The sequence below is a fragment of the Rutidosis leptorrhynchoides genome, chromosome 2, assembly GCF_046630445.1.
Source record: "Rutidosis leptorrhynchoides isolate AG116_Rl617_1_P2 chromosome 2, CSIRO_AGI_Rlap_v1, whole genome shotgun sequence".
NCBI lineage: Eukaryota > Viridiplantae > Streptophyta > Magnoliopsida > Asterales > Asteraceae > Rutidosis > Rutidosis leptorrhynchoides.
The window spans coordinates 175,739,540-175,752,500 of NC_092334.1; the positions used below are offsets into that span (position 1 = coordinate 175,739,540).

General features: G+C 32.0%; 1 protein-coding gene across 1 annotated transcript in view; it reads left to right on the top strand.

Moving 5' to 3' along the window:
• LOC139888444 (uncharacterized) overlaps positions 1–8,648 on the top strand; it is a 33,411-nt gene extending 24,763 nt beyond the window's left edge. The window contains exons 2-5 of the mRNA XM_071871452.1: positions 7,282–7,347; positions 7,449–7,554; positions 7,611–7,996; positions 8,143–8,648. Of these exons, the coding sequence (XP_071727553.1) occupies positions 7,282–7,347; positions 7,449–7,554; positions 7,611–7,996; positions 8,143–8,648 (1,064 nt within the window). The remainder of the gene's footprint in view (positions 1–7,281; positions 7,348–7,448; positions 7,555–7,610; positions 7,997–8,142) is intronic.
• The last annotated feature ends 4,313 nt before the right edge of the window (positions 8,649–12,961 follow it).

Consider the following 12,961-nt stretch of genomic DNA (forward strand, 5'->3'; position numbering starts at 1 on the left):
AGTATGTTTTCATGACGAATATGAGCTGATAAATAGAGTTTTATTACTGTTGAGTAATATGGATAAGATAATTCGATTACTCGAATAGTACGAGTGAAGCTATCACAAAAGAATGAAATGAGTAAATGCAGGTTTGTCTTAACCGGTGACGTAGTCACGGTAAATTTCTGGAATTCAAGGACTTTAGAAGAAAATCTTCGAAATAAGATTTGATTCTTCGGTAATTAAGGAGATTTAGATCCTCTTCCCAACTTCGAGTCAAGCGAAAAATGATTCAGAATTCATAGGTATGAAGTTTTGAATGATCATGACTAATGCTCTAAGAGAGAGAGATTGTAATAGCACGAGCTTGATTGGTTAAATTACCAGAATTCAAGAGAAAAGATAGAACTATCAAGAAAATATGTTCTTGATATGTTTGGAGATTAGGTAGAATGTAAGAGTCGTGTAACATGGCACATGATGACGTTATGGTCTGTGAATCATCATATTTTATTAGAAACTCAGCATGACTTACTGTAATATAATCACGTTGATCAAGTGTCATTATATTATACTAACTCATGCTTCAGTTACCAACACTACTTCAAAAACATTCATATTTTAAATTCGAATTTTTCAGAACTTAAAAATTAAAACAGTTTCTTTTATGATATAACACGGATAGCGTGAAGAAATGAATGATTTCAGATAAGAATAATTATGAAAATATCTTCAGAAATATCGAGGATATTTATAATGAAAGATATGATGATATCTTAAAATTTCTAATATCGCTGGATGAAGAAGAAGATTTGTCCGTAAAGGTTTAGAGTCAGAAGCAAGATATTCGTTAATAACTTCAGCATATACTGAATCATTTGGATTCTTTGAAGGCAGGTTTAGTCTTTGTGATTTGTCCACAGCCTCCTTTATGGTTTGTTCAATCCGTTTTCTAGTTCCAACTTTTCTGAGCTTTACCAACATACTGTTCTTTATCATCAAACTTCTGATGGTTAAGGTCGTTTACGGTTGTCTACAGTTTCTGCTGCTTCATTCAGCTTTTTCAAAACTCAGAGATCTGATTCGTAAGCAAGTGTGCTTTTCAAGAATTCAGAATGGAAGATCGGAATTTTAAGAGATAAATGTTATATGTATACATATAACCGTTGATGTAGAAACGCTGCGAGATTCAAAATACTGATTGCTGATTTCTGGTAATTGGTATGGCAATTCTCGTTACAAGATGTGGATGAGTATATGAATAGGTTTTAACGAATAAATATATTGGTTCTTCGGAGAGACTTAAGCCAATGAGTAATGAAGTTGCTGGTAAGTTTACTGCTAATGTAGTGGAATATAAACGGTTCTCCGGTAACAATGATGAAGGGGTAATCTTTATAATAAGGTTTATTCGAATGAAAAATTGAAGTTGATTTGTTGGAGCTGTGACAAAATTGGATAATTTAAAAAAGAATTGCAATGTTATTTTCGATAATAACAATGTCAAAGGAGCTAGCATAGATACGTGTTAAATGTTTATTCAGGTTCCGAGTGTTTTCAGGTGCATAACTATATGCATCAATCTTTTTTCCATAGATGAAGTGCGGTTGGTTCATCCTCTTGATTGAGGTGTTTTCAAGAATCATGAAAAGTTTGAACGCGGATTGTAATCGTCAAGATACAAATAAGGTTTAAGATGAAATCAAGTGGCAAACTTGAAGAAATGTTTAGTTTTATATGTTGTAATCAATATTTTAATTCATTTTAATTATCCAATGTTAGTAGTCCACAGTTAGTAATTCAATAATTCATATATAGTTTAATATATAATATTTGAATTAATTAATACATATCGTGACCCGTTATATACATGTCTCAGACTCGATCACAACTCAAAGTACATATATTATTTAGAATCAACCTCGACCCTGTATAGCTAACTCGAGCATTATCGCATATAGAGTGTCTATGGTTATTCCAAATAATTAATATATATATATATATATATATATATATATATATATATATATATGACGTCGATATGATATGTCAAAACATTGTATACGTGTCCCGACGATATTTAAAGTGCGTAAAATAAATAACAGAAATTAAATGACGATAAATAAAATTGTGAGAATGAAAATTTCGATAAATAAATAGCGATAATTAAACTGTAATAGGGAATTAACAGTTAGCTAGGAACAATTAGCTAGGATTTGGTTAGCGTGGATTCTTAACAAAATTTCTCATAGTTAATTGTTTGTTTCTAACAAATTTTATTTTGTCAAATGTTTTCTTCATTATGTCACTTGTTGGATTCTGATAAGTCATAATCCAAATATGAAATTAAATGAAAATGGCTATTCTGTGGTAAACAGATACGTATATCTGTGGATGTAAGTAGAATATTAAATGACTGTTGAATCAGATTCGAAGAATGTATAGTGTAACTTATTAGTGTGAAATCTAAATATTCCTCGGGTATTACCTACCCGTTAAAATATTTTCACCATTAATAGTTTGTACAAAATAATTTTTAATTACAATCTTCATGAAAACATATATACATATATATTTTCTTCAGATGTTATCATGGATTTAATGAGTCAATATGATATTAAACTCATTTGATTTACCTTTAGAACAAGAATATATAATCTCTAAAACATTAGAGATTACATAATCGCCATGTCGAACGAAGATAAATAATGTAGAATGATTCGTAGAATGATTCGTAGAACGATAATTATGCTCGAGGTACATAATGAGATGTTGAGGCGTGTGATGTTGAAACTTGGGTTGTTGGTGGTACTGGTATTGATGTTGGTGGTACTGTTGGTGCCTGTGATGTTGCTGAAGCTGGTACGTTTTGCACCATTCTTTCCAAGGTTACAACTCGGGTGCGAAGCTCGTTGACTTATTACTCCAGAATGATTGTCGGTAGGAACGAGCGAATGAATAAGGTTTAGAATTTTGGATATCATATAATCATTGCGTGATATCCTGGAAATGAAGGTGAATATGGTGTTTCGGACAGGTTCACCAGTAAGTGCTTCTGGTTCTTCACCAAGAGGTAAATTCGGTTGGTGGAAAGGATCGCCTTCTTCGCGTCTCCATTGATTAAGGCGACTACGAACCCATCCCCAATTCATCCAGAATAGATGATGGCTAATTGGTTGATTCATTCCGGTGATGCTGCTTTCGGAGCTTAGGTGAACATCTATGTCGGAATAGCTGTCGGATTCCGAAGAACTTGAACTAGTGGCGAATTCCATTTCGTACGATTGAGTAAAGGGTTTTTCGATATGAAATGATTTTTGAATATTAGATGATATTCTAACTACATAGAATACTTATATATAGCATAAAGATTTTGCAAATTACGGAGAAAATTTCGAAAGCTATCATGCAAAGGTAACAGTAACATATACGCTAAGATATGAATTAGCAGATATGCTAAGATATGAGTTTTGTCTATACACTATCTAGGCAATAGAGGCAGTAAGATGTGTCTAAACTTTAAGGATGATAAGTAACTAATTTTCGACACAAAATGATAAGCAAAATTTTTGACATGCAGACACGGTCGAAGTCCAGACCCACTAATGCATCTAAACAACTATCAGTTAGACACACTAATGCAAGACATGGTTCGCTAAGACCACATACCACATGTCAAAACTCGTCCTAATCCATAAGGACGAATACAATAACATTTGGTTACATTGCGAGGTATTTGACCTCTATATGATACATTTTACAAACATTGCATTCGTTTTTTAAAAGACAAACTTTCATTACATCGAAAGTTGACGGCATGCATACCATTTCATAATATAGCCGACTATAATTGACTTAATAATAATCTTGATGAACTCAACGACTCGAATTCAACGTCTTTTGAAATATGTCATGAATGACTCCAAGTAATATCTTTAAAATGAGCAAATGCACAGCGGAAGATTTCTTTCATACCTGAGAATAAACATGCTTAAAAGTGTCAACCAAAAGGTTGGTGAGTTCATTAGTTTATCATAAACAATCATTTCCATTATTTTAATAGACCACAAGATTTTCATTTCCATTTCTCATAAACATACATCCCATACAAAGAGATAAAAAAAAAAATCATTCATATGGTGAACACCTGGTAATCGACCTTAACAAGATGCAAATAGAATATCCCCATCATTTCGGGACTCCCTTCGGACATGATAAATTCGAAGTACTAAAGCAGTTCAAATTCTCTGACTGGGGCTTGTTAGTGCCCATAGATCTATCTTTAGGATTCGCGTCAATTAGGGGCCAGTTCCTAATTCTTAGATTACCAGACTAAAAAAGGGCATATTCGATTTCGATAATCCAACCATAGAATGTATTTTCGATTACTTGTGTCTATTTCGTAAAACATTTATAAAATAGGGCATGTATTCTCAGTCCCAAAAATATATATTGCAAAAGCATTTAAAAAGGGAGCAAATGAAACTCACAATACAATATTTTGTAGTAAAAATATTCATACGACGATACTGAACAAAGCATGGTTGGCCTCAGATTCACGAACCTATATCATTTGTATATTTATTAATATACATAATGGAAATCAAACAAATATATATATATAAATTTATTAGTCTTATCTCTTTTTATATTAATAATATATATATGTTTCATATAATCATTTTGGATATAAACATATTAATTTGTGCTATGTTATATGTATTTAAATATATCATTTGTATATTAATAATAGTAGTTATAATAATACCAAAATAATATTAATATTGGTAAAAATGTTTATAATACTTAATATTATTAATGAGATAATAATGTTAATAATTCTATTCTATTAATAATAATAATAATGATATTATTGATAGTAAATGTAAAAATATTAATTTTATTGTTAATACTAATTATGATAATGATTTTAGTAACTACATAATAATACTTATGTTATTAATGGTAATAAAAATAACAATACTAATAATTTTAAAATGATACAAATTATGATATTAATAATAATAATAATGAATTTTTATTACTTTCATAATAATAATAATAATAATAATAATAATAATAATAATAATAATAATAATAACCGTAATCATAATAATAATAATACTTAAATGGTAGATTTTTATAATAATCTTAATAATACTTATAAAAATACTAATGGTAATAATGTTTCTAATACTTTTAACTATAAACATGATTTTAGTAATAATAGTAATTATAATACTAACAATAACAATAATAATTTGCATATTAATAATAAGGACAATAATAATAATAATTAATAAATAAATAAAAAAGACTACCTCCTAAGAATGAGTTTCGAAAAATAACAGCCCATGCCGAGGCTCGAACCCATGACCTCTCGCTCACCCGACACCACACCAAACCATCTGCTCCATTTCGCTTTTCTGTTTTAAACCCACCCGTAATATTTATAACCCGTATATATTCGTCTTCATCTTCTTCAAACGAAATCGACCAGAGTCAAACCAAACTAGACTTCAATTTAATTGTTTCATTTAGGACGTATCATTGAAGCAAAATCGATTAGAATGTGGTGAATCAACTGGAACAGAAATTAAATTTTAAAATTGACCAGCAGAAGTATCCTTTTGAAAAGTAAGAACTCAAATGGTGATTTTAAAATCCAGACCTGTTTAGATAATGACTTCAACATGAAATATGTTGCAAATCCTTCATAGAACCTTTTTAAATCATCAATTGAACTTGAATTACAACAGGTAATTCGAATTTAATCCAAGTTCATACGGTTTGACTTTTTAATCCTAAACTTTAACCTCAAAATTAAGATTCGATAATAAGAATTGGAAGCCAATATTTTGCAGACAGATTAAGTACAAGATTCCTAACAAGACCTCATTAATACTTTTTGAAATTAATTTAGAAATTGAGCTGTTCTAAAAATGAACCAAGAACAGAGCTACGAGCTGTGTTCTTCATCCTTTTTTTTATTCGACAATTGAGAGCTGTTTTTAATTGTTAATTGATAATGGAAAAGAGAGAACTGAATGCGTGTTTCTAATACATAGAGTAATCACTTGTTTTATAGCATAAAGGTTGTCGACAATAATTATTCTAACAGATATGAAACAAAATAAAAAAAAATAAAGAATGATTCGACTATGATGGCCAACGGATTTTGAAAAAAGTCTGTGAATTGAAGTCGACTGATTTACCAATTAGCTAGACAAATTAAATAGAACGATTGTGACTTGAAACAGAATACATAAATATCTGTATTTATATATATATATATATATACGGTGTATATCTGTATTTATATAAGTGTTATATTAAATAAATTACTGATATGAATTTATTAATAAAATCCATTAATATTATTAATTTTGATAAGAATACTAATAATAATAATAATAATAAAAATACTAATATTAATAATGATAATATCAATAATAATAACAATAATTATATTAATAACATTAATAATAAATGATAAAAAAAACTATAATAATAATTATAACAATGATAATAATAATCTTATTAATGATAATATTAATTATTTTTAATGTTCAATATAATATTTATATCTAATAATATTACTAATATTAATCATAATAATTAAAATTGCAACTTTACTACTAGTTATAATAATAATAATGATGTTAACAATGATAACAATAATATTAGTAAATATAATAACTCAAATGTATCAAATTTCATATTATAAGTTTTAGTAATATTATTAATATTGAATGTAATAATGAAACAACTATACTTGTAATTACATTTAATATAATATACAATATTATATTATGTGATAACATTTATTTAATATTTATATATTACAAATAATTAAAAAAAATTATATATATATTTATATATATTCATTTTAATAGTAACTTAATTATTTTATTTATTATTTTACATTCTTAATTCCAATTGATTAGAGTGTATTTTATTAATTCAAATTATTATATATACACTTCATTTATATATATATATATATATATATATATATATATATATATATATATATATATATATATATATATATATATATATATATATATATATATATATATATATATATATATATATATATATATATATATATATATATATATATATATATATCTACATAATTATTTACACACAATTGTTCGTGAATCGTCGGGAGTAGTCAAAGGTCAAATGATTTCATGAAATAGTTCAAAAATTTTGAGATTCAATTAAATAGACCTTGCTTATCGTGTCGAAATCATATAAAGATTAAGTTTAAATTTGGTCGAAAATTTTCAGGTCGTCACAGGTGTGACTCAAGAAAGAATTCAATTGACAATATTGAGATCAGAGAATACGGAGAAGGTATCGGGTTAAGGTAGCCAAACCTTAATCCACAGTAAGCCCTTCTCCTTTTCTTCATTTAATTATCTTTCTTATGAAGATCCTATCTTTTAATGTTCGAGGGCTTGGGGTTAAAGGGAAAATTGGCTGGGTAAAAAATATTTGTTCTAGTGAGCATCCTGATGTTATTGTGCTACAAGAAACTAGATGTAGAGGTCTTGATGACAGGTGTGTGTATTCACTGTGGGGAATTAGCGACTTTGGTTTTGTTCAAAAGGATGCAGGAAATCGGGGGGCTTGTTAATTGTGTGGGATACTAGATGTTTCTCGGTCACAAGTACGGTTGGTAATGAATTCTTCATTGCCATTAAGGGGTGTTGGATTGGTTCCGATCAAGAGTCCACTATTGTTAACATCTATGATCCTCATAATGACGCGGGTAAGAAGTTGATGTGGGATTCTCTCGACAAGCTTTTGGTAGATAAAGAGTCAGCGTGGTTATTATGCGAGGATTTTAATGAGGTTAGGGATTGTTCGGATAGGCTAAATAGTGTGTTTCATCATAGGCGTGCATCTAGATTTAATGAGTTCATTGCAATTTATAACCTTATCGAGATCCCGATTAATGGTAGGAAGTTTACGCGCATTAGTGATGACGGGACCAAGTTTAGTAAGATTGATAGATTTTTAGTTTAAATAGGTTCTTGAGCTTGTGGAATGACCTTTCGGTGGTTCCTCCTGAAAGAAGAGATTCGGACCATTGCCCACTACTTTTGAGAGATAAGTTAATTAACTATGGTCCCAAACCGTTTAAAGTGTTCAGCGTTTGGTTCAATAATGAGGGTGTGGTGGAAGTGATAAAAGATTCTTGGGTTAAGTCAATTAGGAGTTCGAGGAGGGATTGCATGTTTAGAGACCGGTTAAAAAATGTAAAGTTTGCTCTAAAAGATTGGAGCCATAAGGAGTTTGATAATCTTGATTGTGAAATTAATAAGCTAAAAGAAATGGCTTTAGAGTTAGAGAAAAAGGCTGAGAGGGGGTGTTTTAATGAAAGTGAGAGGCTAAGGTGGTTAGATGCAAGAAGGAGTTGGTTAGAAAAAGAATCCGTTAAGGCAAATATGTTAAAACAAAAAGCTCGATTCCGTTGGATCCGTGAAGATGATGAAAACTCAAAATTCTTTCACAACTCAATAAGAAGAAGGTACAATAAGTGTAATATTAGAGGGCTGAATATAAATGGGAGTTGGAATGATGATCCAAGCATCGTGAAGACATCTATTTTTTGTCATTTTCGACAGCTTTTTGCTAGGAAAAATCAATAGAGACCGAACATGCTGAATTGGTTGGATCCAAGTGGGCCTGCCATGTTTATTGGGCCTGATAACAGCCCCAACAGCCTTCAATCTAATTTGGACAGCAGCCAACGGTCTGATGTGGACAGAAGGTTAACAAAAGATGAGGCATATAGATTAGAATTGCAGTTTTGTGAAGAGGAAATTTGGGAAGCAATTAAGGAATGTGGAAGTAACAAGGCTCCGGGTCCCGACGGTTTTAATATGTGTTTTTATAAAAAAATTTGGGACGTCATCAAGAAAGAGCTTATAGATGCGATTAATTATTTTTGGGAAAAGGGTGACATCTCTAAAGGTTGTAACGCGTCTTTTATCACCCTTGTCCCGAAAATATCCGATCCAATCTCTTTAAATGACTACCGTCCTATAAGTCTAATTGGAAGTTATTACAAAATTATTGCGAAATTACTTTCGAATAGACTTAGAAAGGTGGTCCCGAAGCTTATTGGATATGAGCAAAGCGCTTTTATTAAAGGTAGAAACATCTTGGACGGGGCGTTAATAGCAAACGAGACTGTTGACTTTTTGAAGAGGAAACGTTTGAGGAGTCTCATTTTCAAGGTAGATTTCGAGAAAGCATTTGATAGTCTAAGTTGGGAGTTCTTGATGGAGGTTATGGAATTCATGGGATTCGGGTCGAAGTGGAGAAAGTGGATTTATGCGTGCCTTAAGTCCGATTCTATTTCTATACTCGTAAACGGTTCACCTACTAATGAGTTCTCCTTAGAACGAGGGGTACGTCAAGGTGACCCGCTATCGCCTTTTCTTTTTATTATTGCAGCGAAAGGTTTGAATGCCCTTACAAAAAATGCGGTTAAATGTAACATGTTCTCGGGGGTTGAAATTGGGAACGACGAGGTAGGAATTTCTCACCTACAATACGCGGACGATACTATATTCTTTGGTGGTTGGAGTGAGTCTAATATCCGTAATCTCATGAAGCTCCTAAAGTGTTTCGAGCTAACCTCGGGTCTGAAAGTAAATTATCGTAAGAGCAAGCTCTTTGGCATTGGGATTGATAAATTTGAGGTTGAAAACATGGCTTTTAGGTTTGGGTGTAACACGGGTTCATTTCCTTTTTCTTACCTTGGGTTGCCTATTGGTGCTAAGTGTAATAAAATAGAAACTTTGAAGCCGGTCATTGACAAATTTGAGAAGAGACTTTCGGATTGGAGGGCTCGTTCGGTGTCTTTTGGTGGTCACTTAACTCTTGTAAAATCGGTTTTAAATAGTCTCCCGTTATATTTTTTCTCGCTCTTCCGTGCTCCTCCAGGTGTGCTAAAAAAACTTGAGAGTGTAAGACGTTCTTTCTTTTGGGGCGGGACGGGTTTTGACTCTAAAATATCGTGGGTCAAGTGGGATTCGACTCTCCTTCCTTATGGGGCGGGTGGTTTAAATTTGAGTTCACTTAAAAGTAAAAACTTGGCTTTAATTTGCAAGTGGTGGTGGAGGTTCAAAACCGAACCCACTTCCTTGTGGGTTAAAGTCATTTCGAGTATTTACGGGCCTTCGGGTGGTTTGGATTCTACCTACTATTTTCGTGGTGCTACAAGTACATGGACTAACATTATAAAAGCAGGTGGTGTAGTCGATTCCCTTGGTTTGCCTTTCAGGGACTCTTTTGTCAAAATCATTGGGAACGGCTCCACAACTTCCTTTTGGGATGACGTTTGGCTAGGTGACATTGCATTAAAAGACAAATTCAAGAAGTTGTATAGGTTGGAAACAAACCCGGAGGTTACTATCAACAATAGGGTAGCCTGTGATGGGCCAAGTGTTGCGGCTACATGGAGCTGGTCGAGACTTCCGGTTAGACGTGCGGGTGCTGAATTAAATGAGCTAAACATTCTGATTTCGTCGACAAAAATAGATAGTTCGCGGGATGATTCATGGTCATGGAGGCTAGACAGTTGCGGTCAATTTTCGACAAAGAAACTTACCATTTTGATTGATGAAAAAAATATAAATGCAGGTACAAATATATTGGAGACTATGCTAAACAATCTCGTCCCAAAAAAGATTGAAGTTTTTGTTTGGAGAGCGAGGAAAAAACGTCTTCCGGTCTTGTTAGAATTGGACAAGCGTGGCATTGACCTACACTCGTTTCGGTGCCCGCTTTGTGATGTGATTTAGAAATGGTCGAGCATTCTCTCATCTTTTGCAAACATGCTTATGATGTATGGTGTAAATTTTTCGAGTGATGGGGTATAAGCCTTTCTTCATCCTTAAGCGTTAGTGAGATTTTTCTTGGTAATTCAAATTTTGCGATGACGGATCTCGGATCAAAAATTTGGCAAGCGGTTATTTGGTCATGCGGATACCTTATTTGGAGTAATCGGAATCAAAAGGTTTTCAATAATAAGAGTTGGACAACTCCCGTGGCATTGTGCGAAATTCAAACAAAATCATTCGAATGGGTTGCGAAAAGGTGCAAACCGAGGAGTATTGATTGGCATACGTGGCTTCATAACCCTCGTTCTTTAGTTTTGTAGTTTTGTTATTAATCTCTTGTTAATCGCATTGCGTAGCTTTTTTGTACTCTGTTTCTATTCGTGTGCTCCAGGTTCTAATCCCTGGTGGTCTGTTTTGTACTAAACATTGTGATTCTATTTATATATATACCATGCTGCCTTTAAAAACAAAAAAACAAAAATGGAAGATTCCGCTGAGATTCAAGTTGAGAGTTCATTATAGCGATGTTGAGGTAGGGAATTTTATGATGCAAAAAAATGTTCTTCAATGATATGTTTAATGCTCTTCAATGCAGAGGTAGGGAATGTTAGTTCCCCAAACCTAAAATGTACATCCTATAACTTGTGTAGTTTAAAAGATTTTACATTTAAAAATGTTAAACTAATGATTTAACATCTAACCAAGATTTCATTGTCTTCTCATTTGCGTGAAATACATACAATGCAACAATCAACAGTGTCATTGTTGGCAATTCATGATTATCTTAACAAGATTAATTCAATTAGCTATTTTCTATTTCAAACTCGTAAAATTGTGGGTATTAAACTAGTTTTTGATTTAGGTTTTTTTTTTTTCCCTAAAAAACGAACATATATGTTTCATTTTCCATATTTCTTTTACAACATAATAAAAATAAGACTTTTTTACTCCGTTGGTCTTTCAATTATATACGAAATTGCAATCCGAGTCCCTCAAGTTTTTTTTTAGATTTTCGAGTTCTTAAAATTTCAAAATTTTGCAATCCGAGTCCCTCCGTCAGTTTGCCGTCTAAATTAGACGTTAGCCCTTAACATGTGACATGCATGTGAGGGTAAAATTGTCTTTTTACTCTTTTCTTCGACTTTTTTGCTCTGTTGGTCCTTCGTTTATAGACAAAATTGCAATTCGAGTCCCTCAATTTTATTTTTTTATTTTTTTATTTTTTTAATTTTTTATATTTTTTTTAAAGGCCAAGCATAATATATTCCTAACATCATCATCATCATCATCATCATCATCATCATCAATCGTTATCATCATCATCATATTCCTAACATCATCATCATTGAAACCGTATTCATCAGCATTATCATTATCATAATAGTATCATCATCATCTTAACATCATTCATCATCATTTTCATTTTCTTATCGTCATCACACATCCATCATCATCATCATCATCATCTATTATACATCATCATCATCATACGGTTCATCATAATACATAACCATATCATACGCGTATCATCATTCTAACATAAAATCACGATCATCATCCTCCTTTCTCACTTGAATCATCATCACGTTATCACCATTATCACGGTCCATCATCATCATCATCATATTCTCATCCCATTCACCACATCCGTATCATCTTCATCATTATATATCATCAATCATTAATTTCGTTCATCATCATCGAAAAGAAAAAAAAATATAAAGCGATGGTGTTTGGTTTCGTTTGGCTCGAACAGAAATAGAAAAAGAGCAGCAGAAACCACTCGATGTTGCAGCTGAAATAGAAACAATAATCGCAGCAGTAGTCTTCGATAGAATAATAGCAACAAATGGTTGTGGTTTTAGATGGATGTTCGAGTTGTACTACACCAGAAACAGAAAAAGAAACAGCAGATATAGCAGCAGTAATCTAGCAGCGGCAGTGGGTTCGACAGACTGAACAGAAAACAGAAGTAAGTGACGTTTAATAGCTGTGAACGAGTAGTAAAAAGGGTTCGTGGTGGTTGGAATAAAAACAGAAAAAAATAGCAAGTTCTGTTGGTGTGTTGATGGATTTTTCGAACAGGAACATGAAACAGGAAAGACAAGTAG